This window comes from Phodopus roborovskii, unplaced genomic scaffold, assembly GCF_943737965.1.
Source record: "Phodopus roborovskii unplaced genomic scaffold, PHOROB, whole genome shotgun sequence".
In the NCBI taxonomy this organism is placed as follows: domain Eukaryota; kingdom Metazoa; phylum Chordata; class Mammalia; order Rodentia; family Cricetidae; genus Phodopus; species Phodopus roborovskii.
This window is the reverse complement of record NW_026126418.1, coordinates 66,662,151-66,688,115: the sequence shown is the minus strand read 5'-3', so window position 1 is coordinate 66,688,115 and position 25,965 is coordinate 66,662,151. Positions and strand designations below refer to the sequence as shown.

At 51.8% G+C, this 25,965-nt stretch overlaps 1 protein-coding gene across 13 annotated transcripts in view; it reads right to left on the bottom strand.

The window, feature by feature from the left end:
- Window positions 1-25,461, bottom strand: part of Kcnt1 (potassium sodium-activated channel subfamily T member 1) — a 56,298-nt gene extending 30,837 nt beyond the window's left edge. For 3 of the 13 annotated variants that reach the window (XM_051184869.1, XM_051184871.1, XM_051184870.1), the window contains exon 1: window positions 25,253-25,461. In XM_051184869.1, the coding sequence (XP_051040826.1) occupies window positions 25,253-25,347 (95 nt within the window). In that variant the 5' untranslated portion in view covers window positions 25,348-25,461. Of the gene's footprint in view, window positions 1-4,670; window positions 4,713-10,555; window positions 10,867-25,252 lie in introns of those variants that run through there. The other 10 variants (XM_051184867.1, XM_051184861.1, XM_051184865.1 and 7 more) reach the window with 8 other exon arrangements.
- Window positions 25,462-25,965: the final 504 nt, after the last annotated feature.

The following is a 25,965-nucleotide window of genomic DNA, read 5'->3' as shown; positions in this document are numbered from 1 at the left end:
GGCCTGTATTCATTATAGTCTCAGGAGTGGTCAGTAGGACCAGCAGGAAGTAGTCATCCATGAGCTGCCCCCTAGTCATGCTGTGGACCTGGCCTCCATCCTCCCCTACCCATGGCTCTGCCCACAGAGGCCAGTCTCTGAGGCGTGGCCACACTTCCATTCCCTGAAGTCCTGAGATCCCCAGAGTAAACAGCGAGTGAGCACCTGACCCCATTACCACACCCGGGAAGAGCCACGTGCTCACTGAGTATAACTGTGGCTAAGGGAAGACAAGCCACTGTTCTCACTCTCCAAGTTTCAGACACAACCCTGCGCCCTACCCATCCCGCTCAGGAGCAGGAGACGAAAATGCTAGTGCTGACATGGGAAGCGTGATGGGAGTCCGAGTTTGGGCCCTGGACTCCGGTCGCAGGTGTGGCCATCTTACAGCATTTCCTTCTGGGGCAATCATGTACCCTTGAATGGTTCATGGCTCACTGTGAGGGACACAGGGCTCCCTGGACACGTGGCTCCTATCAGTACAATCTCAGTATCCTCCCGCCACCCTGCGACAGGTTGAAACTCCCCCAGGAAGGAAGGAGGTGGCTGCAGCACCAGGGACCACAGCACAGTGTACACAACAACTCAGAAGGGCGAGGGACAGTGTGCCTTGCAGGCATGGAGGAGGCTACTGCCTCTCCGTAGGCAAAGGAGACAAGCATCGGCTAAGATCCCTGTTACTGTCTACGGGGGAAGCGGCACCAAGCCCAGGGTGGCTGGACTCAAACTCACTTTCCTCTGATCAGGTGCTGGCTCCGTCAAGGCAGTTGGAGAGTTTAATGTCAGTGCCTGGCTGGGGACGACTATTCGAACAGCCCACCAAGTGTTTTAAATGGCCACTATCAGGCCAGTGGGATGGCTTAGAGAGTGACAGCACTTGCCACCAAGCTCAATGACCCGAGTTGGGTCCCCAGGTCCTACATGGTGGAAGGAGAGGACTGACTACTGCAAGTTCTCCACCAACTGTAGTTGGTTTTGCTTGTTTGTTACTCTTCGACCTTTTGGGGGATCCACCACCCAGCTCCCAAATAAACACACGGAATCTTATTATCACTTATAAATGCCCTAGCTTGGTTTATGCTTTTAGCCAGCTTTTCTTAAATTACCCTGTCAACTTGTTGCCTCTGGGTTTTTACCTTTTTCGATTGTGTGTTTTTCCTCTCCTTCTTCCATACCTTCCTGTGTGGCTGGCCCCTTGCTTCCTCCTCTCCTCTTCTTGCTGCTTTCTGCACTTCCACTTACTTTCTGTCCTCTCTATTTATTCTCTCTCTTGCCTTGCTATTGGCTGTTCAGCTCTTTATCACAACAGTCAGGTGTTTTAGACAAGCAAAGTAACACAGCTTCACGGAGTTAAACAAATGCAACATGAAAGAATGCAGCACACCTTTGCATCATTAAACACGTGTTCCACAGCATAAACAAATGTAACACATCTTTAACTAATATTTCACAACAACCAATCTTCACATGCATGCTGTAGTACATGCATGCCCCAATAAGCACACACCAAATAAAAAGGTAATAAAATACATTTTAAAATCTAATAAGCACCCCTGAAGCCTGGTGAGTTCAGACCACTGTGTACATAGCAGCTTTGCCATGTGTCCGGTCCGTGGGCTGAGGGAGTGGCCTGGGTCAGTGACTTTGCTGGTCACAGAGTTCCCTGAGGGTCCAAGGGCCTGGTCTTCTCACTTGAACTAAGGCACTATTGAGGCTGGTGTAGGGCAATAACTGGGTCCACCCTGGACTGCACAGCAAATCAAGCTTCCTGTAGGCAAGTAGGGGCCAACCTATCGCTAAAGGCTGGTGTACTCTAGTATATCCCACTGTACTTCTGAACGTCACTTTACCCAATGTTCCCATCATACCTCAGTACACTCTGCTGTGCATGTTTCTCTTTGAAGGGGCCTGAGGCTAGGTGGACAAGCTGGGCAGGGATGGGGACAGGGAAGTCAACAGGTGGCTTGAGGGACCACCTGAATCCTATAGGCATGCATAAAGCTCACAAATCACTCTCCTGTCCACCTGCCTCCTCTCCAATAAAGGTGTCAATGATGAAAGGGTCTTCCCACCTGCTCAGCTTCCCCCTCCAACAGCCCTCTCAGCAGGTGACCAAGGCCTTTGCCAAGGCAACAAGCAGCAGCTTCTCTCTATCTCCCTGAGAGCACAGACCATCATAGCCTTTCTGATCCACGGTGGTTCGCCTCTTCTATCTTTGGCTCTATTCCCATGACTCCTAAATGTAGGGGTCTCGGGGATGGTGACAGGAGGCTTCTGCCACCTGCCAGATCAAGGCACTAAATCCCACCTGCCATGGGTGTGTCCCTAGTGGCTGGGCTTGCTGTTCACTGCTCTCTGCTATTTTGTGTCAGTGTAGACATGATGAAGTGTCCATACGGCCCTATGCGTTATGAATTTAATCTCTAAGGGGCAGGGAGAAGGTAGGAACTAAATTCAGCTGTGGTGTGTGTGTGTGTGTGTGTGTGTGTGTGTGTGACCCTCCCTCTGTCCCTGCACCTTGCTGCTCCATCTCACTAGGACTTTCTTGTGGGATATTCCTATTGGACATCTCCTGCCGCTTCCTGACTCTGTCTGACCACTGCCCCCAGGTCCCCTGAACACCCAGTCCTCCACCCCATGCCCATGACTTCTAACTTCACTCTCCAGGGTCTTGGGCCCTCAAGTCTGCCTCCTGCCCTTATTGTCATCTTCCCAGGAGCATCCTGAGATCAGAAAACTCAGCCACCTGTGAAGACCAAGAAGCCACCAAGGCCTCCGAGCTGCTCAGAGACCAGGAACCGTGACACTCAGCCCCGCCCTTTGCTGGCATCCTCCGCCAGCTCTGGAAAGCTGACCTGACTAATGGCATCGTCCCTGAACCAGTGTGATCCTGTCTAATGACACCCCATGAGCAGAACACAGCCGCCTCCCAGAAGGGCTGTCCATGAGGCTCCCAGTGTCCATTTGGATGGCCCCAGGTATTTTGTGGGCAGTGCCCTCTTATGGCTGAAGGTTTTCTCCTGGAGGAGCCACAAGGCCTGCTTGGCTTTCTTGAAGCCAGAGCTCTACAATGCCAGGGAAATCAATGAGTCTTCCTTTACTTTTACATTTTTAATAAACTGTGGCCACTCACTTCCTCTAGCACCACACAAAACTGGGATTAAAACTATCCATTTTACTCCAATCTGTGTTTAAGGCAGGATGTGTGTTTGCCCTAAGAAAAGATGAAGACAAAGGGCACAGTCCTATAGGAGCATAGGGAGTTTGGGAATGATCTGCACCTCTCACAGCTCCTGCTCACAGGCACCCTGGAGCCTTTATGAAGCTCCTCGGAGTTGTAGAAACTGTGTTGGCCCAGCAGGCAGAGTCCAAGGACTGAGAGCCAGTGCCCACAGGGAAGCCAGACAGATGCAGGCTCTGCTTCTCACCTGCCTTTAGGTTAGCTTCCTCACTGAGATGGGAACAATGATACGAGCTGCTTCCTATAGCATCATAGAGTACCTAGAAGATGTAAGTGCTTTATCAGTTAAGATGTATCCAACTGTGTCCCTTGGGAATGAGCTCAGAGAGAGGATACAGTGAGAGATAATGGGTATGCGGCCCAGGACTAGCACCTCATGGTGCCGGTGTGGGGATGAAAATTAATGGGGCCAGAAAGCCACCTCAGGCCTAGACTGTTCCATGAATCACACTGCAAACTCACAGCCTGGCCACATACACACCAGTCATGACCACAGACACTGGATAGGGCACAGGTCCAACCACCAGTCTGAGGCAGAGCAAAACACATGACCTACGCTGCTGAGGATCTAGAGGACACAACCATGGTACTGACCTCTTGGGTGAGTGGGTGAGAAGGCCCAGAACAGGCTACCAGGGGCAACTCAAACCTGTTCCTCCCTGCATCCAAAGAGAGCCAGCCAAGTGGGAAGAGATCTGATGCCTGCCAACCCCAAACCTTCATAATCCCCAGGGGAGCTCAGTAGAACTCCATTTGTGGTGCCCTCCTATGGCTCTGGATCCTTCTTGAAGGACCAGGTGGGACTCACAGCTTTCCTAGCTTCTCACTGCTGACTTAGTCAAGCTCCCCTGGAAGTCCCCCCCCCCCTTTAATGCTCCAGGCCTCAGTTCCCTGGAGCCTGGGGGCAGGCAGCAGAGTTGGGCTGGCCAAGTATGGGTCCTCATTTCCACCTGGGAAACTGAGAGAAGGAATCCAGTGTGGCCTGGGAAAATGGGCACTGGCTTCTCAAACTAACTCCCCTGGTGAGGGAGCTTCCTTGGAATTCTGCCCTCTGAAACTGTAATCCCGGCAACTCTTCCATAAGTTACCTTGGTTGTGGTGTTTTATCACAGCAATAGACAAGTAACTAAGACAGGCATCCACCTCTGGGGAGCCCATTTCCTGATGCAGATTCTTCCCAAAGGGACCATTAATCATGTGTCTTCAGCCCCAGCCCCCCAGGAGCAGGACCACCTGCTGGTCATGGGAAGTGCTGACCAACACTGTCATGTTTCTGCCTGGTTCTTGGCCCTTGGTACTGGGCAAGAGTAGTCTTTCCTGTGGGTCTGGTTCTCAGGGGTATGAGGATACATCTGTCCCTGCGACAGTCCCTCCCCTGTGAATCACTTACTGAGAAAGGGAAGAGTCCAGGCTGAAATCTTCCACATGAACCCTGGAGACAGAGTGGACACATCAACACAGCAGGTGGATGGGACTCCAGTACATATTAGGACTCCAGGCAGTATCCCAGAGCAATGGGGTATGCCAGAAGCACACACGCCTGTAACCAATGTCAATCCCAGGCATGACAGGTAGTGTCAGGGCAGGCAGCCTTACATGCAAGGCAAGTAGAAGCCAGGCCTACTCCTCAGAACTGGAAAAAGCAACAGAGGCCACAGATGCTGGCACATGCAAGCTCTGCACTCTGGCCAGAGGGAGTGGCAGCCACAATGAGGATGGGGCCCTACCTTTAGCCAAGAGACAAAGATCTGCCTCTCTCCCAATTCAATGTTAAGACTGTACTGTCTCAGGCCTCTTTGTGACTCTGTGTCCAGCAATGGCCCTTTCAGTAGCTCGGTAACTGAGAAGCTGAAGACAACTGAGTAGTCCCTATTCAGGGTCACAGTTGGGCACAGTTGGATGGCCTGTCTCTTGGTTTCCTGTAGCTGGGCAGGCCAGGACTGGGAGCGGGTGTTTCTCAGTCACTAAACTGCACTCCTCTTCCTGGCCAGCTCTAGACAATCTGACCTCGAGTTTCCCTAAACTAGCCTGCCATGGAGAGGGAGCTCAGAGTCAGGATGATAGGGGTCAGCAGCTCTGGAGTACCGGTTGTGTGCTGACTGCATGCAGTTCTGGGCCAGCTCTTCCAACCAAAGACTTCAGTGGGGTCTCTCAAAGCAACTATTTTCCAGGCAAGAAAACAAAGATTCATCAGAGATCACTGAATAGCTCAGGAAGCATCCCATACAAACTGTGTTGGAACCTCTGTGAGGCCAGGATTCTTCTTTACATTCCAATATATGGTCCCTTCTGGTCCCTAGGTGGACAAGGTGAGGGATGAACATATGCTTGACAAAGTCAAGGTCCCCACTGGTAGGGCAATGGCTGGGCAGCTCTGCACAGGTTTAATAGGGTGTGAAGTTTGGGGGTTCCTGGGAGCTTCCAAATGCCTTTGCCTCTTTGTGTAGCTGAAATTCCCTTCCTGGCCCCAGCTCTGCTTCAAGGTCCAAGATGAGGGTGTGAACAGCCTGGCAGAGTTGTGGCTTGCTACAATGAGAATAGGATCATGTGGTACCTAGCATGGAGGATCAGACCTGCTTACAATCCAGATCTGGTCACAATCTAGGTTGCTGCTCCCTAGGTCAAACCAACCCTCTTCTGCATGGGCACCATCTGGGCTCCTGAGCCGTGTTGCATACATGGAGTGGCTGAGGCTGGGACAAGGTGACTCCCCTGTATTCTGAAGAGACCACATCCCCACTGTCCGGGCAGTCCCTCCCCCCTGCAATGCTCCTTGGTTCAGATATTCCCCTTAAAGGCAATGGCCTGTGTGTAAGGGGCAGGGCATCATTGGCTGATGCAAACCCTGCCAAGGGTTGGTGCCAGGGAATATGAGGTTGGTCACCTGAGCTACCTGCCAGAAGAGCCGCAGAGGCAGGCAGTGGTGGGAATGAAGGCAGGTTCACTTGGAATAGCTAAACCCAAGAAGGCCTGGCTTGACCAATGCCTGCAACTAGTGACCAAGGTACCACTATGCCTCCCTTATCAGCATGACAGCCCTAAGGAGCTTGGGCATAGGATGAATGAGGGCTACAATCTGGATTCCTCTCTCTGCCCATAGCCTGTTGCTTTCTTTAGAGCCTGGGGATCCCCACAGGAGCCTCTGGATAGACACAGGCATACCTGACTTGAACCATAAAGGGTCAAGTTCAGCTAGGCACCTTCTTAAAACTCCTCTGGGCTAATGGAAGGGCAGGGTATTGGGGGTGGGTCCACTTCTCTCTTTACCCTATGAACAGTGATTCTTAGGGGATGCTTATGGGTATCCAGATAATTAATTTCATGTCAAGATGGTTCCTATAATAAACTTCACTGGGTTGTATCCCCCAGATTTACATGGCTATAGCCATGGCCCCTGGTAGATCAGGGTATAACTTAACTATATTAGGAAAAAATTGCAGAAATTAAGTTGAAATGGGGTCCTATGGGTGGACCCCACACATACTGGCTAGTATCCTTGTAGGAAGAGTTCAAGTCTCAATCCACAGAGAGGGGAGACTTTGTGACTACCTGGGAGGATAGCTTGAGTGTGGGAGAGGCCTGGAGCAGCCCGCCCACATCCAGCTCCCAAACCATGAGGAAATCAAGTTATATGGCTTCCACCCCAAGCTCTGTGACAGCCCCCACAAACTCAACACAAGTAAAAAAGGAAACCTGAATCCACTAGAGGGACCAGGAAGGAGTGTACTCCATACCTGAGCCCGATATCCACATATATTTCAAGAGGATAAACCACTGCCCGGATCAGCATACCAGGAAGGGGGAGAGAGCAGAACAAACTGGAAACTGCAGAAGCAATAGGGTATCAACTGAAGCAAGCCCCAGAGGGGTCTTGGGGTGTGGTGTGTAAAGCTAGGGTGTGTCCAACTGTCAGAGAAGGGGGTGAGGCACTTGGGAGCCTGGAAAGGGTTAGGGGAGCTGTGTGAATGCAGGATAGGGTCCATCCATGGTCCTGAAGGGTTGTGGGGTCCATGATGTTCTGGACATGGAAAACAAGGACATCCCAGCAAGGAAGATCCCCGGTTTCACCTCCTGAGCCCAGGAAGCTAGGGATGGGGAGAGATTCTGTTCCCTGCAGCTGGACCGAAAGGCTGTGGACTTCCCAGGAGGATATCAAGACAATGTGTGAGCCTAAGAAGTTGCCTCATGAAGGCCTCAGCCTTTGGGGGAGGTGATGTCACTGACACTTGATGGTCAGGTAAGGAGCCTAGGAATGAAATGGACCCAAAGTTTGGCTAGCTATTGAGAGACTTGAGTATGAAGCCATGCCCCTATTGAGGTAGTGAACGGTAAAGAAGCAGATGGTGTCTAGAGGTGTCAAGATGGGTCTTAGAGTACAGGATCAAGGCAGACATGTGTTGGCTGGGAAGAAGGTTGAAGACACGGGGACTGGAAATTCCTGGGGATAGGTCACAAAGCCATGAGGCAAGGGTCTTAGTTCTCAGAACAATTGACTTTGGGGTGGGTCAATTGTGATGGGTGTGCAAGCATGGGACAGGCTTAGCTCAGAAGTAGACAGTTGATCCCAGACCAGCCAAGTCAGAAGTAGGCTGGGGTGTCATTGGGAAGACGGATTCCTGGAGCCTTTGCCCCGGACTCTATTCCTGGACTGTGCTCTGATGGGAGGTACCTTCTCCCGCTGTCTTCCCTCAGCAGACTGAGAGCTTCTCTATGGTATAGGCACAAAGGGGTGGCCCCAGTGAAGACTTGGGGGTGGGGGGGGGACATGGAAATGCAAGTGGCTGTTCTCTGGGGCCTAGGGATGAAAAGCAGGCAGGCCCCGACCAAGCCAAGCCTCTGCACCATCCATCAGGCCCTGCCCCAACTCCATCCCAGCACCTTTGGCTCTCTCCACCTCTCCACCTTACATTAAGACCCTGGGGATGCCAAAGGATAGACAATTCTTGGCCCTGAAACTCCTCATGGCAGCATCTTCTTCCTGGGATATGGAGACCCCACCAGCCCAGGTTGCCAAAACTCTGTTCCCTGGGCTCACCTCCTAGGTCATTTTGTAGCCTTCTACCCATAACACAGTCACCACAGCACTCCAGGACACCTGCCCTCTTGGACCTGCTACCTACTCTGAAATACACGAGTGACCTGTCACTTGGAGATTCCCAACATATGCCACTAGGGACAGTTTCTAGGACTGTCTTTGTCTTCTGTCCCCTCCACTTATCCTCCAATCCTAGCCCCATGGGCACAGCTCAGGTGTGGCTCTGATCTGCCTATGCAGAGGCTCTGCCCCACCCCCTGGCCTTCCAGCTACTTCTCCTTGAGCATGCACCCTCCTTTCATCCCTCACCGCCTTAGCCAGTCCCTGAGGAAGCAAATGGGACTGAAGGGGGTCCCCAGGGAGGACAGGTGGGAGGGCCTCAAGTCCAGTGAATACAGGAGTGTAGAGGGGCCCCAGCACCTGACCCACTGAGAGGCTCAATAATGACCCAGCCCTTCCTGGGTTTCAAAACTTTGGAATAGAGCCCCCTCTCCCCAGCTCACATTTCCTAACCATTCTAAACCTCAATAGGAGACAGAAAGAAGGGTCAGGTTGGGTGAGAGGGACAGACACCAGGCCGCTGTCTCTATGAGAAAGTGCAGTCCTTCAGGGACTATGTGGGCAGGTTCACACCACCATTGTGGACATGCATGGGGCCACCAAGACACTTTTCTCCTCTCTCTGCATCACTGCCTTCCCAGTGACAGATAGGCACTAGGCTCTAACTTCCTGGACAGCAGCCAAGACATAGGGCAGGGGCAAGGGCAAGTCTTGGCCCATGATCTTGCCTGGAAAGTTCAGTAAACCCGATTCCTAATGTGTCAGTCTATCCCATCCTCCTCAGCTGGAATCTGCCTTGGATCCCAAATGCTCATCACAGCATGTGTTCAGATGCCAGCTAGAGACCCAGGTGCTGCCTGGGCCCAGCTGTGTGGACAGCTCCCTTCTCTCTGCTCTGCAGAATGAGGCTAGCAAGGACCCTGCAAGTCAGGGAGAGAGGCCATTCTTGTTAAAGGGCCAGCAGCTCAGCGTGTGGTCTACAGGGTCAAGAGCAGCCACAGGCAGAAGTGCAAGTGGGGGAGGGCTTCCTGGAAGAGGTGGTCACAGGAGCATTGCACTCTGGGCAGAATTACCATCCCTACAGCTCACCTCCCGTGGGGCCAGATAGTCTGGGAAGGGAGCTTCTGGGACCACTGGCCCACAGTGTCCACTAAGAGGAGGGAGAGGCCAAGAAGGGTCCCCAGGGCCTTAAGCAGCACTAACTATCCTCTTGCTCTGAGCTGCCCGTCAGCTGTGGGAGGCTCCGCAAGAACCACTTCTGGCAAATGGGAACAGGGTGGTATCAGCCTTCCCATGTGAGAAGCAGGAAACTGGCAAAAACGGGGGAGGCAAGGGAGGAAGGGGGTTGCTCTGATCACCTTAGTAGCCATCTGTTGGGTCCAGCCACTGCCAACCCATCAGGCTTGACCCAGCACTGGCATCCCACCCAGGGTTTTCACCATCCCTCTGTCCAGAAGGCCCTGCCAACTCTTGTTCATCGTCAAAGCCAGTGCCCAGGAAGTTGCCTCGACTGGTCCCATCCAGCCCTGCCCCAACCGCTACCGGAACAGGCATTGAGCCCACAATGTGCCCACACCAGGCCAGGCCTGATTAATTTCATTCCCCCTGCAGCAGGCAGCAGGGATTTTGGCACAGGCAGGTGACAGCTAGGGATTGGCTGCTGCAGAGACCTCAGTGTCCTCATCCATGAAATGGGGTGCCACATCCTGCCTGGAGCTTGCAGGAGGATGAAAAGGGTGGGCTCCCTTGTGCAAAAGCCTCCTGGATCCTGCTTACCCAACCATGCTAGGGCTCAGCATGCCTATGCCTTTACTGCTCCCCAGCCAGTTTGCTATGTAGCCTGCCTGGGCCTCAGCTGCTCACCTCTGAAGTGCCTACCTCTCCATAGTGTCCCTCGCTGAACCCACCGGAGTGGGGCTTCCTGGAGCAGTGTGGGCCAGGGCCACATGATTTAGAGCCCAGGCCATACTTGCAGGGCCCTAGGTTCAGCCTCTAAGCAAGGGGCCAGGGTCTAAGTCTCCCCAGGCCAGGCTGCAGTCATGGGGTGGTGGAGCGCCAGGGCGCCCTCTTCCCAGGCTACAGGCAATGCCAGGCGTGGGGGAGTAGAGCCAGTACTAGATAAAATGCAAGCAATGCGAAGCCCCTCCCGCGGGGTCCTGGTGTCCCACAAGCGTCCCTACCTCTGGCCCACGTCGCTGCCTACGGAGCCTCCGCCGCGGGCAGGCAGCAGGGGACTGAGCCCGTGTGGCTCTTCAGGGGCTGCAGCGCCGGCTGGGGTGTCCCCCGGACCCGCCTTGCCCTCGGACGGCGAGCGCGGCAGCTTGGCCCGCGCCATCCTGCGGGAGCGCTTGGCGCGGGTGGCTGTGGCGGGGGCGGCGCTGGGCGCAACCACCGCACTCCTCACCCTCAACGCGCAGCACAGTGGAATGGTCCGGGGTGGGGAGGGCGTCGTCTTGGCTCCCGGTGCTCCAATGTCGGCCCCAGGCTCTTGTCACAACCTGGATGCCTCAAGGAGGACACAGTTCCTGTGTACAGCTCTGTCCTACCCCCAACTCCTACCAGGAGTAATAGTAATGGTGATAACGGTCACTGCGCTGAAGCGAGGGGATGTAGGAAGGGCAGCGTAGGTGACAGCTCATGTGGCCTTTGGCAGCTCACCTCCAGAGGAAGTCTGGTGGAGAGATGAGACAGCCATCTCTGTTGGGCATGTACCCACATCATAAGGTACTCCTGTGTGTTCTGGGAACCACGATCTATTGCTCAGGATGGCAGGAAGCCCAGAGCCCCACCCATCTTCCAACCCCTACCTCAGGGCCTGACCAAGTGAAGTGAGCCCAGACCTCTGGTCAGATGGGAAATGGTAAGTGTGTACCCATCTTCCCTCCTGCAGACACTCAGGGTCCTTACCCTCTAATCCTATCCCAAAGCTGTTCAGCCCACAAAAGGCAGTTACTGAGTGCTGAATGCTAGTGCACTGAATCCCCATCTTGTGTGTGGCAACTCAATACAGGGTATTTGTCTGTGCCAGGTACCTGGGGACCTCACAACCTGAGCAGAAGCTGGGGAGGTGGCTCAGAGTGATTCAAGTCCTTGCCACACAAGCAGGAGGACTTGTGTTCAATTCTCAGCACATTAAAAAAAAAAAGTTGTACACTTGCACACTTAAAATCAGAGAGCTGGGGAAGCAGAGAGGCAAATTCCTAAGGGCTGCTGGCCAACTGGCCTCACCAAATTGGTGCAGCCCAGACTCCACTAAGAGATCTTGTCTCGAATACAAAAACAAACAAGCAAACAAAACCAAGGTAGAAATTGTCTGAGGAAGACACCAAGGTTGACGTCCAGCCTCCTCAGACACATGCATACGTACACACACACACACACACACACACACACACACACACAGGCCTACACTCACATGAATAGACACAAACATTTGTACACCCCCCTTCCCACTAAACCAAACCAAAGGAAAACCATAACAACCTGAGCAGGACGCAGTGGGGAAACTGAGGAGCTGAGGGATGGAGTGCCTTCCCCCACTAAACTGAAGCAGTAAGGAGCAGAGTAGGCGAGGAGTTTCTGGTTCAGATACCTCTGCAGCCACACGGTGGGGTTTTTCTAGCCCAGCCCAGCCCAGCCCTTTCACAGCTGAAGCTGCAGGTGGACTCAGCCAGGTGACAGGTGGGTTGTAGTGGATGGGTGTCTGTGCTGGGAAGTCTGGCTATCTGACATCTGGCTGGGTACAGGAGTCTCTCTGGTGCACACTGGTCCTGAACAGCTGCTACAGCTGCGGGATCTCTTTGTCCACCACAAACTTACATCACAGACCTCACAAAAAGGGGGTTTGCTTTCCTCCTTCTTGAATCCCTTCATCATTGGATGGACCATTCATCCTTGCTTTTGCTGGGCCTCCATATACCCTGGCAAAATAAGACAAAACTTAGGGGATCAAGTCCTTTGGGGGACATGGCTGCGCCATCTGCCTCTGGTAGAGAGAAACCATGAGGACCAGTGGACCAGGCTGCTGAGGGAAACCAAGGCACAGTTTATGATCTGCTTCGTCAGGGTATCCATAACCTAAGCCACCACTGTCCTTGAGAAAAGACTGCTAAGGGACCACTCCTAAGAAGATGGGCTTATCTTAGGCCATGCAAAAGAAACAGGTGGAATAATTAACTCTTTAATGAGATACTATACTCTTTCCAGAATCCTGTTCTCAACTAGCACAGAGGCTTGGGACAACAGCCTGGTGGGGCCACAAGCTGGTCCACTATTCTGAATTATCCAGAAAAGTGTAATTTTTCTTTTCTTTCTCTCTTCTAAGCATGCCTTCCTTATTACTTTGGGTGTTTCCCCCCAATATTTTGGGTTTCCTTATTCTTTCACTAAAGCCTCTGTCCTCACTACATGGCTGCTTGTCAGCCATAAGTCTGAACCCTGTGCCCCCTTAAATGGCATGACTTCCCCCCTTCTGTTCTCCGTTTTCTTCCCATGACAACAGCTTGGGACTTTTACAGCTTGCTTGCCCCACGGTTTTCCCTTTAAATGTGAATAAAATTGTTTTTGTGTTAAAAAAAAATTGCCTTGCTGGCTCTTCCAATTATCTGCTCCAGCCCCAACTCCTCCTAAAACCAGCCCTCAGCATCTGGGCACATATTCATGTGTGCACTTCATCACAGCTCAGGCTGGCCCTAGAGGGATGATGATGCATTTGTATCCACCAAGCACCCCTGCAGGTGGAAGCCCCTTTGCCCTCCCAGGGACCCAAGAAAGAACTATGAAACTCCCCAAGGGCATGTTGTGGGATGACTCGCAGTGAAGTGTGGGAATCAGACTAAGAGATAACAGGACACAGCATAACCCAGGATAGGCTGCAGTGCAGAGAAAGTGCTGGAAGGACTTCTGGGCACTAATGGTCACCTAGGAGCAAGGGTAGAGGGCTGCACGAGTGTCAGGGATGAGGGCTCCATGTTCAGAGAGAACACATTTGCATTGCTGAGAAATAGCAGTAAGTCACATGTGGGCTGCCCAGATGCCATATCTGCAGAGCACAAGAAGACAGAGGCCTAGCTGCTTGCCCCAGCATGTGTGGCTCCTCTGTAGTGGATGATCTGTGCTTATTTTCTCAGAGGACAGTGGGTCTTCTTCCTGTGTTCATCAAAATCCCTGATTAGAGTCTGAAAACAGACAAGAGGGTGAGTCTAACATGTCATCTGGCATGACTTAGAGATGATGTATGTGAAGAACCTCTTGGTGATAGTGGGGAGTCTGAGGCAGGTAGGGAGGACCATGCTAAATCCATGGTATATTTTAAGCACAATTATCACATCTGGTTCCAGAGTCCAGTGCTATTTCTTGTTTGGGAAGAGTAGCAGACCCACATCCCTTAGCACCTGGGCACAGGGGAGAACGTTCAGTTGTCAGGGAACCTGGTCTGAAGTGAGCCAGAGAGAGAAGATGGGTGTCATGTGCCAGGTTGGGCAGTCTAGAGCTCTGAGGCTCTGTGGAATGAATGCCATAGAAACCAAGGAATAAATGATCTCCTTTTTAGGAACACCAATATAGATGACATTTCAAGTTGCCTTATAGGGAAGAATTTGAAGCTCCAAGATAACTGGAGTTGCTTCCTGTGGGTGAACTCTGTAGGGGCAAGTGATGTAACAACCACGTGGGAGGGTAGCCTTCCAGATCCATGGTAGATAAATCAATGTAGAAAAGGACAGAATCCTGCCTTTAATGCCAGCATTCGGGAGGCAGAGGCGGGCAGATCTCTGTGAGTTTGAGGCCAGCCTGGTCTACAGAACTACACAGAGAAACCATGTCTTGAAAGGCAAAAAGGAAGGAAGGAAGGAAGGAAAAAAGAAAGGGACCGAATCTAATTCCTGAGACCCCAGCCAGGACAGAGCACCCCAGCATCACATATATCCATAAAACACTGTCAGAAAGCAGGGTACTAAGAATGAGAGATGACAATTCCAGAGAATTCAAGTACTGAAGAAAAAGAAAGGAGCCAAGGACTACTATACCCAGCTAAGATGTCACCCAAGTCTGTGAGAGAAATTCCAAGAGCAGTGTACAAGAACATGGAATGCATGCAGATACCCTGCTTGAGAGAAAAATAACCTTAAAGGGTCAGCTCCTTCACCCTGGCTACCACTTTAGGCTAAACTGGGACAACCATAAATCCTGAGAGTTCTTCCCACAGTTCCCAGTTCCCTAGTAGTATATGGGCGGCAGCAAGTAACTTGCATTGTTGTCTAGCTGGAGAGATTTCTGAACCTCTTAATAAGGTCATTCCCCTCAGACTTTCCCCATAAAAGGGGCATGGAGCCTTAGGGAATGCACAGTTGGATTCCCTGGACACCCCAGGCAAGCATATTCCACAAGATCTAAAAAGAAGGGCAGAGCCAGAGCTGGGCACACATAGCCCTCCCTACCTCTGGGTTTCTGGAAAGGCAGTGCGGTCATATACAGGGTAAGGAGAAGAAACAAAAATGGTGTGGCTACATAACAGCTAAGAGGTGAGAGAGTCCCAGTGTCTATGCACAATAAGGAACAAACCATGGGTCAGTTCATGAGAACGATCACCAACCAGCCTCAGCAGGGAAGGAGTCTGCCACACGCTACCGCAGAGATAGATGTTGTATTGAGAAACAAGCTACCCAGAAAAGGTCAGGTCCTGTGGTACTCCATTCATATGAAGTCCCCAGAGTCCTTGGCTCCATAAAGACAGGCAGTAGAAGGTGTATGTCAGGCACTGGGGCTAAGGAGTCAGTATTAATGGGGATGGACAATGCCAGCAGCTTCACAGCAGTGTGACTATGCATACTGTACCAAGTGTGAGAGAAAGGACTCCAAAGACAGAGATCCTGGCTGTCAGCAAAACTTAACCCTTGCCCAAAAGGAAACTGGCCATTAGGGGTAGAAATACTGCTTAGCTTACTGAGCAGAAGATTCAATAAAAGGAGCTCTGAGAGACCAGATAAGTATGCTTATCTCCACATACTGAAGTAGAGAGAGAGTTTAAAGCCCAGGCTCCCTGAGGGCCCAGGCATCATCCCACAATTAGAGAGTGAATCACATTGAATCCAAGGGATGGCTGGAAATGGAGTTACTGACTAGGCAGATGGTTCTGATCATACGGCAGAGGTGGACACTGATATAGGCATCTGAGAGTGGAGAAAACTGTCCCAACAGGTCTTGGGACCCCTGGGCAGAGTCCCCAATGGCCTCAAGTGTTTAAAATATACTTAGTATTTAGAAACACTATAGAAGGAGGGAAGAGCTATTCACTAAATTCCAGGAAAATAAGTGACAGGACCCAGTACACTCAGATACGCATCTTCTTCAACTACTGAACTTGAAGGACAAACAAAGGACATCTGTGGACATAAGATGGGGAAGGGTACCTATCAAAGTTAGAAGGAGGCCAACTAGAAGGGTTCAAGAGTCAGGACACCTGAGCATCAGAGGGGACAATCACTAATACAGGTTATATAGGTTTCCTTCTGGCTTATAGACTAGAAATTCATTGGCTGAAAACATGTATGAATCTCACAGCTCTGAGTTCAGGAGTCTCATAGCCTCCACATCTGTTGCAAGGCAGCTCTTACCTCTTCCAGCTCCTAGTAACCACATGTGTTTCTCAGTGTGGGGTCTCTGATTACCTTCATTTCCATTATCATATTAAGTTCTGACTCTGCTCTGGTCCTCTTGTCTCTCCATTAGGAGACCCTAGATGTTATCAGGTCACCTAGAGAATCCTAAAGGCCATCTCACAAGGCTCTTAATCCCACTAGCAAAGTGTCTTCTGTAGCATATGGTCAGAGGACCTCAGGATAAGCACAGTGATATTAACACATGACATCACATATGGCATGTGAATGTAACTCCAGAGTTAGTAAATGATTCTCAGAGAGGATACAGGAGCTATCTCTGTCACTGAGTGGGATTGCATTAAACTTCCTTACTTGAGAGCTAGTGCCTTAGTCAGGGTTTCTATTGCTGTAAGAAAACACTAAGACTGTTCATCACTGAAGGAAGTCAGGATAGGAACTCAACAGGGCAGGAATCTGGAGGCAGGAGCTGCCATGGAGGGGTGCTGCTTACTGACTTGCTTCACATAGCTTTCACAGCCTATTTTTCTTATAGAACTCAGGACCATCAGCCCAGGTTTAGCACTACCCACAATGGGTTGGGCCCTTCCAAATTGATCACTAATTGAGAAAATGCCTTAAAGCTGGATCTCATGGAGGCATTTTCTTAGCTGAGGCTCCTTCCTCTCTGATGACTCTAGCTTGTGTCAAGTCAACACACAAAAGCAGTCAGTACAGCTAGCAATTGAAAAGTGGGGGGTGTCTTTGGAAGGAATTATATTTTTGGGTGCACAACTAGTCCTCCATGATGATCAAGTACCACTTTCAGATTGAAGCTAAGGTGAGTAAATCAAGAAATAAGAAGGTGTAGGGCAATGATGGCACACACCTTTAGACCCAGCCCTTGGGAGACAGAGACAGGTGGATCTCTCTGAGTTCAAGGCCAGCCTGGTTTACAAAGTGAGTTACAGGACAGCCAGAGATACACAGAGAAACCCTGTTTCAAAAAAAGAAAGAGAGAAAGGAAGAAAGAAAGAAGGGAAGGAAGGATGAAAGAAAAAATGAAAAGAAAAAGAAAGAAGGAAGAGGGAATGTCAGGATGGGTGAGGATAGTTGTTTACAAGAGGCCCAAAGCCCTTAGATTCATGGAAGAGGAGCTGGCTCTTATAGTGAGCTTGTGGTGATAAAAGAGAAGTGTAACTAACTGCCATCTGGCCAGTTCTAATGGGGTACCCAAGCCCGGAGGCAACATACAAATCACAATGGTGCCGACATCAGGCAAGTTTGGTCCAGCAGACCCTAGACCCGGAGTCTAGCTTATGAAGAACACGTAGCTAGATGAGAAGCTGACCCCCCATGGAGAGATCACCAGACACTTGCAGCCAGAAAACATCACACTTGGTCGGAGGCTGCCATTTAGCTACTGTGCTCACAGCTGGGAGCAGCACAGGACACACTATCATCATCTTGGTCAGTTCAAGGTCTCATGAACTTTGAGTCCAGGTGTCAGCAGGCTGAGTGCTTACAGGGGGATTTAGGCACAAATCTGCTTTCACGACAGCCAGGGACCCCAGGAAGGCAGAACCGACCAACAGAATCACTTTTCCTTTTCAAGTCAAGGTAACATATGGTCTTAGTGTCTGGTCCTAGGAACAGGCCATGGACATCTTTTGTAGGTTTTGGGCAGTGACCTGGGAAAGGGTCACAGGCAGACCCATTAGCTATATGGGTGGTCCTTGACTTTCCAGAGGCCCCTATCTCCTGCCAAAAGAATGCAGGTGGATGAGGCAAGTTGGGTGTCACAGTAATACTGCAGGGAAGGAGGTGGGTACCTCACAGTTGTTGATCTGGTACCTGTGGGTAGGAACTGCCTAGCCCATTGCCACATCCTTTTCTGAGGATATTACAGCTACTGCTAGGCTCAAGAGTATGGAGACATAGAAACAGACCTCTTTCCCATGCTAGGCCTATGCAAATTAATCAAGTTGACAGTAGGACAGAATGAGGCCTTTGTGTTGAGTCTGTCAGGGCCTTGAGGGGCAAGAGAGCTCTATCTGCCTGGGGGAGCCAAGTGACACTTGCTGAAGAGGGGTGTGTGTGGAGATGTGGAGCAAGACAGGAGCCCTTGTGGACCAGACCCTGAAGGTGTGGCTGTGCCCATATCTAAAGCAACAGGATATGGATAAGGAAACTTCTGGGCTCAGAACCCCATCATGCAGTTGCTCAGACTGACTCTGTTCTCAGTCTCTGAGTGTCCAAGCACTTCATGGGGCTTGAGGCCCAGGGACAGTACCCTGGATTCTGCATAGCTGGATCTGCCTGGACTTGCTAGGTGGTGGCTTCCTTGCCCAGCACAGAGTGATGAAGAGTCCCACACAAGTCCTCAGCCTGCCTTGAAGCACCTCACCCATCCTACCCAGCTCAGTCTGGTCAGCTATGTGGCCCCAGCAACGTCTACTTTTAAGAGCCTGTCCCTCACTAGTGACCATGTATCTGAGAAGCCTGAGAACTTGTTGCTCACATGAATGCTTGCAACCCTGTGTTTTTGTATGTTTGTTTGTTGTGTGTGTGTGTGTGTGTGTGATGTGTGTATGTGTGTGTGTGTGTGTGATGTGTGTAGATACATGTACATGCACATGTGTGTAGAGCCAGACAGACCTTTGGTACCATACACAGGAACATTTCACTTTTCCACCTTTGTGACAGGGTCACTCACTGGTTAGACTGTCTGGCCAGAGAATCCCTGTTTCTGCTTTCCAGTATTGAGACTTTAAGAACCAGTCATCACACCTGCCCTTTTTTATGTGGTTTCTAAGGGTTGATCTCAGGTCCTCACACTTGCAAGACAAGCACGTTACCAACGGAGTCATCTCCCAGCGTTACAGATGTGTGTGGCTGATTAAAGGTTAGTATTGGGCCAGCACATTGGGCACCTGATGAGTGCTACTGTGGGAGGGAATACAGGTAGAGACTATCTCTAGGGATCAAGGGGACCTGGCACAAGCTCTGAAGTTGAATGACTTTGAAGCCACAGTCCCTTCAGAGGTTCCCATCAGCGTTTTTGCAGCAGCCAGACCTACAAGGGACTGACCTATGCCTTCCTAATTTCCTATATTGAAGTCCCCATTCCTAATGGGAAGGTGTAGGGACAATTGGGGTTGAGTGAGGTCTTAAGTGAGTCTCATCCCAGGATTAGCGCCCTTGTAGGGAGAGAAGCCTGAGGACACATTTGAGCATAGTCAACACACTCTAAGAGCTCTACCTACCAACACCTGCTGGACATTTCTGGCCTCCGGGAATCTGTTAGACACTTCTGACCTCCAAGATGGAGAATAACTGTCTGTGCTGGAAGCTGCCTCTGAGGAATATTCAATGACTGCTCACAGCTGACAAAGACAAAGATCAAATTCAAGGTATCCTCCCTCCTGCTTGCATTCAAATGGAGGAGCTCAGTGTGGCACATACAACAGGCTATAAGAGGTGTATGGGGAATCCCCAGGAATGGCAATGTCCCTCTCCCAACTAACTATGATCTCTGGGTGACTCCACAAAGGACCATGCCCCCCCACCCCACCCCCACACCAGCCCTCTGGGTTCTGTTTTATGCTAATTCAGGAGGAATCTAATTTTGAGTCATGCAAGCGAGTCACTGGGATGTGGGTCTAGAACATGGCTTAGAGGGCCAAGCAATGTGTCTAGTTGAGTGGGCTCAGAGGATGAGATGAGGTGTTCAGTCCCTGTAGATGCCAGATTCATCTTCTCAGCGTGTCTCTGGGCATCAAAGGCATGCACAGGACTAGACTAGTCTACTTTTGGTGTATGACTTAGGTGGTGAGAAAAGCTGTCTCATATGAATGGGCATCTGGGCCCCAGGGTGCTCTTCAGCACCCATAACCCTACAAGGTGATGACCATACTCTCTTAGCTCACAAATGTACTCTTCACTGACACTGCTCATATCCCCTGTGTTCTAGTCCCTTATTCTGTTCTGTCTGTTGGTTTTTCTTGTTTGTAGCCTCCAGGGCCCAAGTTCTGGGGGTGGCGACTGAAGACCCAGAGCTCATGACCAGGCAAGGATACCAGAAGGAGAAAGGTATAGCTAACCCTGGGGCTGCAACTCTATGTCAAGGGGTCACCTGGCTTCTCTGCCCTTTACTATGCTCCAGGAATGACCTCCCAGGCTCTGCTCCTTGTTATGGACCCCAGGAGATAGCAGGGGGACAGATCAGGTGACCCCCTGTAAAGCTAAGTGTGGAGACATGAGCAACCCCCATCCCCTTGTACAGCTGAGGAACCCTGGTCTCAGGGAAGTCTCAACCTGCATTCCGCATGGGACACCTGGGCGTATCTGAAACATTCCAGAACCATACAGACCCCGCCCCCATTCTTCACGCTCAAACCAGGACTTGATTCAATCATATAGGAGGCACAAGAGGGTATCACAGGCACGGAAGGATGGAGTGCACACTGACATCTAGGGTTAGCTTTGGGAACGTAGGGAGTTGGCCCTTCTGACTCCAATGACCCACTCACCTTACCTGAGCAGCCCAGCCCAGAGGAGGGTGCAGAGAAAGTCAGGGCTACAGCACCAGGCCTGCCCATCAGGCAAGCCTGTGCAGAGCCAGGGAAGCACCCAGATGGCATTTTAAATGCAAGTCCCCATGGGAGGCGACACCGCCTGGTGTTTCCCTGGGCTCAGAAGCCTTGGGCAGGAACAAAGGATAGAAACCCAGTGCCAGTTAGTGGAGCAGAAGCACTTAGCTTGCTCCAGGACCACTCTGTCTCTGCAATCTGATCCCACCTGGCAGAGCTACCACCATCCCTCTTCTGCCCTGTGCTATGACAGCTCCCATCTCCTGTCCCATCAGTTCCCTTGAAGTCTGCTCTCAGCAGGCATAAGGCTGCACCTGACTGGGTAGCTCAAGCTTAGAGCATGGTGGGGATGCTCCAGGCCTTTCTGGGGTTCCCATCCCAGCAGGATACAGTCTCAGATCCTGTGCTCCAGCCCTTCCTGTCCTGATGAGGCCTGTTGCCTCCATTCTCATCACCAGTGTTTCCTTCTCGAACCCTTTCTGTCCTCCTGGACTCTTGACCAGGCATGGCCTCCATATCCCACCCACCATTACTTTGGCTCAAGCCAGACCACACCCTCTATCCTGCCAGCTCCCTTCCTATTTCAGATATGGACGCCTATTCCTCTTATGTGGGTTAACCTGGGAGTCATAAGACCCAAGGAACCCCAAAGGAGAAGCAGTGGTTCCCCTAATCCCTCCTGTCACCCTAGAGCTCCCCTTCCAGACTTCATGTACAAAGTCTGGTTTCAGACCCCTCAGGTGCTGCAGCTAGCTGGCTACTTGTCCTGGAATGGATTCCAGACATGGGTGCAAGCAGGGCTGCCCAGCAGTGGCAGAGCCTGGGGGCTGTGGTTCAGAATGATGATACCCAGTAGAAGGAGAAAAATGTGATGAGGGTGGTGATAAGGACAGGGCGTGGGAAGGTGTGGGGGTGGTTGGGATGTGGAGCCAGGCTCTGGCCCCAAGGGCAAGCACATTCAAGAGTGGATGGGGAGGGAGGGCACTTAGTGGGCATCCAGCTAAACAAGGAACTTGTCAGGCAGTCCTGATGATCCTAGTGGAGTTCTCCACACCCAGCTCAGCCCCACCCCATCAGCAGCACTGCCCAGCCCAACTCTACAGTCATTAACAAGTGCAGTGAGAGGTTCTGAGTGCAGGGCTGTCCCTTGAGGCATCCTTCCTGAATCTTTAGCTTGGAGACCTGAGTGGAGGACCTGTATCTCATGAGAAGGATCCAGCCCAGTCCCCAAAGAGCTCCTTGCCCCAATTCAGATTCTGGCATTGTAGGAAAGGGGGCACCACAGGCTCTGTACACCCATGGCTCTGCCCTCAATTGAGGGGGTTCCCTTCTGCCCTGGCAACAAGAGAAATACCTGTCTCCCTGATTTTTCTGGTTCTGTCAGAAAATACTCAGTGATATTGCCTCAGAGAAGTAAGCTGAAGCCCATTCCATCGTTTGAGAGCTAGACACAGCACAGACCTTGGACCCCTGAAGACTTCCCCTCAAGCTTGAACTAAACAGGCTAACCTGGGGACAAACTTGTGTTCACCTGCCTAGAGCCCAGCCAGTGGTAGGTCTCGTCTCCCCACGGTTGGCTATTCTGAGCAGCCAGGTATTGTCCTGTATTGTCTTGGAGACAAAGCCCCAGTGGTGGTGCTGTAGCCCGGGTTTCCTGGTACAGACCGTGGATAAGTCTCTGAGATTCAGACACTCCTAAAACACCACAGCCTGAGGCTTCGTGTGTCATCCTCTCAGGGGTTTTCACTCATTCAGAGGGAGGATATGAGTCTGTGACCCCCAGACCGGGAACTACCAGGGACAGTTCTGGTGAACAGAGTACCCAACCTCCTTAAGATGCCCTGGATGGCTGGAGCTGGAACAGTAAGATGCCATAAGGAGCAGGGGGCCTAGAACCTTGGATGTGAACGGGATCCACCGAGCTCCCTCTGACTGTTGCTCCCTAGGAAAGCCCAGGACTCAGACTCAGTCCAGAAGGTGAGCATTTACCCAGGGTTAAATGGGCTCCCAATGTGGGTGAGATCTCAACTCTGTCCCTCATGGGTTGTGTGCAGTACTCAGTATACTCAACAGTGTCCAGGCTGACAGTGTAGCCTAATTTGCCCATGTGGGTGGCTGAACGTCCCTGTTAAGGCCTCCGAGGCTGTGGTGACTCACCACCAGTAGCTTTATTCCTCTGGAGAACAGGAAACTCACACAGTCTTTCCTGCCTGTTTATAGCCTGCCAAGAGTTGGGGGCAGTTCCCCCCATGTTTGCCCTGCAGAGCTAGCTGTGGGGCAAGACTAGGGGTTGGAAGAGTGCGGAGAGGCTAAACCTCTAATCTGCACCTGTTCTGTGTCGGGGCATCTCACTCTTACCCCAGATGACCCCTTGCTGAGACCACTGCCCTAGGCCCTGGAGGGTCTATGCTATACCATCCTGGCACAAGAACCATCTTCTGCAGCCTAAGATGTCATCCCAAGACCTTAACCTGCTAGTCCAGAGAACTCCTAAGAGAAAGTAGGGCAGATGGAGCCTGTCCTTCCTTTGTATCCCAGACTAAATTCTCCTAGACACAGAGCACAGCTGCCTGGCTCATAGTCATACTTGTGAAGTGCCCCCAGTCCTATCCTTCACTTTGAGAGTCAATGATGGTGCAGAAGGAAGAGGGGACAGCACGGGGGATGAGGAGAAAAGGGACAAGGCTCCTCAAGTGGGAGTGATGGCAAGACTACCAGGCCAGCAGGAGGAACCTCCCAACACCTGTCCTCCCCATCCTTAGGTTGAAATCTGTGCTCGGAGCTGGGTCTATGTACAACACAGGGCACAGGTACTCTGGGGAAGATCTCAGCCCACCTGTGATCTCTGTAGTACCTGCTTGTGATGAGGAGGTCGTGAGAGGCCAGACTCACCCACTCTCTGCAGCTGATACTAGAGCAGCCAGAGATGGGTTTAGAACTAAGGGGTGACTTAAAAGGGGAGAGAGATCTTTCAGGATGATGGCCATGTTCTGGTTTCTGAGAGTCAAGGGCTGTGCCAGCTCTGGTTATGTTCAATTCTACTGTCTTAAAATTTATGTTTCATATATTTTACATTAAAAGTGCTGAACAAAGTACCATGGATCTGAGTGCAGTTTTTCACCCCCTTGGGGCAGAAGATGATTGTTGCCAGGAAGACTGTGGCTGCCACCCTACAGCTGACAACAACAACCTTCAGTGTCCATGCCTGGAAAGGGAGGCACACAGTCTTTCAGTTACATCACCCACAGTCACTGGCATCTATCCAGCCGAGCCCCAGGCACTTTGGGGAGACAGATGCTGTTTCTTACGCAGTACTGGGAGAATCTTCTGCAGCTGCTATTTTCCGGAATTCATCAAATCCCAGTGTAGGCACCCATGAGGGAGGGGGTGCTGACTTGAGATGTCAAGCACAGGAAATTGGACCCACAAAAGCCCCAGCCCTGCCCTATGAGAGTCCCAGCAGAGCAAGAGAGTCTCCACCCAGAGATGGCAGGGCCAAGACAACCATCTCTCTCACTGTCTGAGCAGACATTGCTAACTAGACCACCACCAGGGCAGTCCTTCTTGGACAGGCTCATCTATTACTGTAGCACTTGGCTCAAAAGACAAGAAAGCACAAAACATAAAAACACCTTTAAACCAGGAGCAGTAGCACGCAACTACACACACACACACACACACACACACACACACACACACACACACCCCTCTGCTCTGTTCTGTGTAATTGATGGCTCTGAACACCAGGAGAGGTCTGGTAGGATATAGTTCCCAGTAGGCAGAGCAACTTCACATGCACTCTAGCTCTGTACACATAGTCCCCACACACGGGTCTACTCACAAAAGTGATTTCTTTTCCAGTGTGATTTCAGCAGTTGGTTGTTTTAAGTGCTCAGTGTGTGTCCTGACAATTTGCAAGCTGGTGTGCTTTCTGTTCTAAATCAAGTAATTACATTGTTTGGGGGACACTGCATCCCAGTCCAGGGGGAGGGTGACATAGCCTTGGGAAGATGACACATAGAAGTTCCTAATCACAATCCTTCTCCTCTCCAGCCAGCCTTCTCCAGTCTGCCAGAGTCCTTCCCTTGCTGGTCTGAAAGCCCCTCCCCTGAGGCTGACAGTGAGAACACTAGTGTTTACCCAAGACAGTTATTTGGGGAAAAGGCAGAAAGAGATATTTCTTTCTGGCTTCTTGCCAAGTCCCTCTACTTATGAGTTATTCCCATAGGCTCATTCTGTTGATCCCTGCTTAAGCACAAAGGAGAATTTGAGGTGAGGAAACGTCATAACACCTTCACTCTGAAAATGTGACCATGCTGAAAATGAGCCTGAAGGACGCCGCCCCCTGGTGATTGCCTGCCTGGCTGCGGGGCTCCGCAGCCCTAGTGGATCCGGTTCTGGCTGGTCCCCAAATCAGTGGTGCGCTGGGGTTGAGTCTAAGAGAGGTGTGCATGGGGAGACAGAGCTAGCTCGCTCCTCTACTCCCTCCACCCCGCACAGTTTAGCCTCAGACCCTGCTAGCACCGGGATCCACGTCCCGCTCCAGGCCCCTGCAGGGAGATGCGCCCCGAATCCCAGTCCACCCAAAACTTCCCGGGAAACCGGGAAAGTTGAAGGGCGCTGCGGCGGTGAGGGTGGGGGTGGGGGGGTGCATGCGGGACTCAGCACCTCGGACAGCTCCGTCATTTACCTATCATCGTTCGGGAATGGCTGGTCGCCCAGAAGCAGGTCACGGAAACGGTACCGCGGCGGCAAGGGCAGCACCTCCGTGTCCCGGTCGTTCATTGTTGAGACTGGCAGCGGTGTCCAGGAGCAAGCACGTCCCCGCGGCCGACTTTCCCCTTCAGGGCTGCCTGCCAGCACACGGCAGCACCCCCTCACCGCCCGCGCCCTAGCCGGACGCGCGCCGACCCCCGCCAGCCGCTTCTAGGCCTCCGCGACCCCCCGGGGGGGCGGGACGAGCACCTGCAGGGGGCGGGGTCGAGGGCGGGGCTAGACAGAGGCGGGGCACCTTCCGGGTCCTTTGGGCCCTGGTTCTTTTCCTCCCACCCCCAGGATGTGTGGAGGTTTGGAGATGGAAGTGGTCATGGCTAACTCTAGAACAGCTTTTACCACGGTCCCTGGTCTTGATTGGGTTGGCATGGGAGCCCTCCTCTTCCTTGGACCTGGGCCAGGCAAGCCTCCCCGCCTCCACAGTCAGCTCCAAGGCCAGTTGCTCAGCTTTCTTCAGCTTCTGGAGGCCGCATCTACACCCCTCAAGGCCTCCTCTCAGCCCCTTTCGTTACTGGGTGGCAAGAAGCAGATTAAGAGGAGACCCTCTAGGGCCACCAATCAGAACAGATAAAATCCACGACTCCTGACTTCCATAGCCTCCTACCCCAATCATGGGAGTCGCTGTAGTGA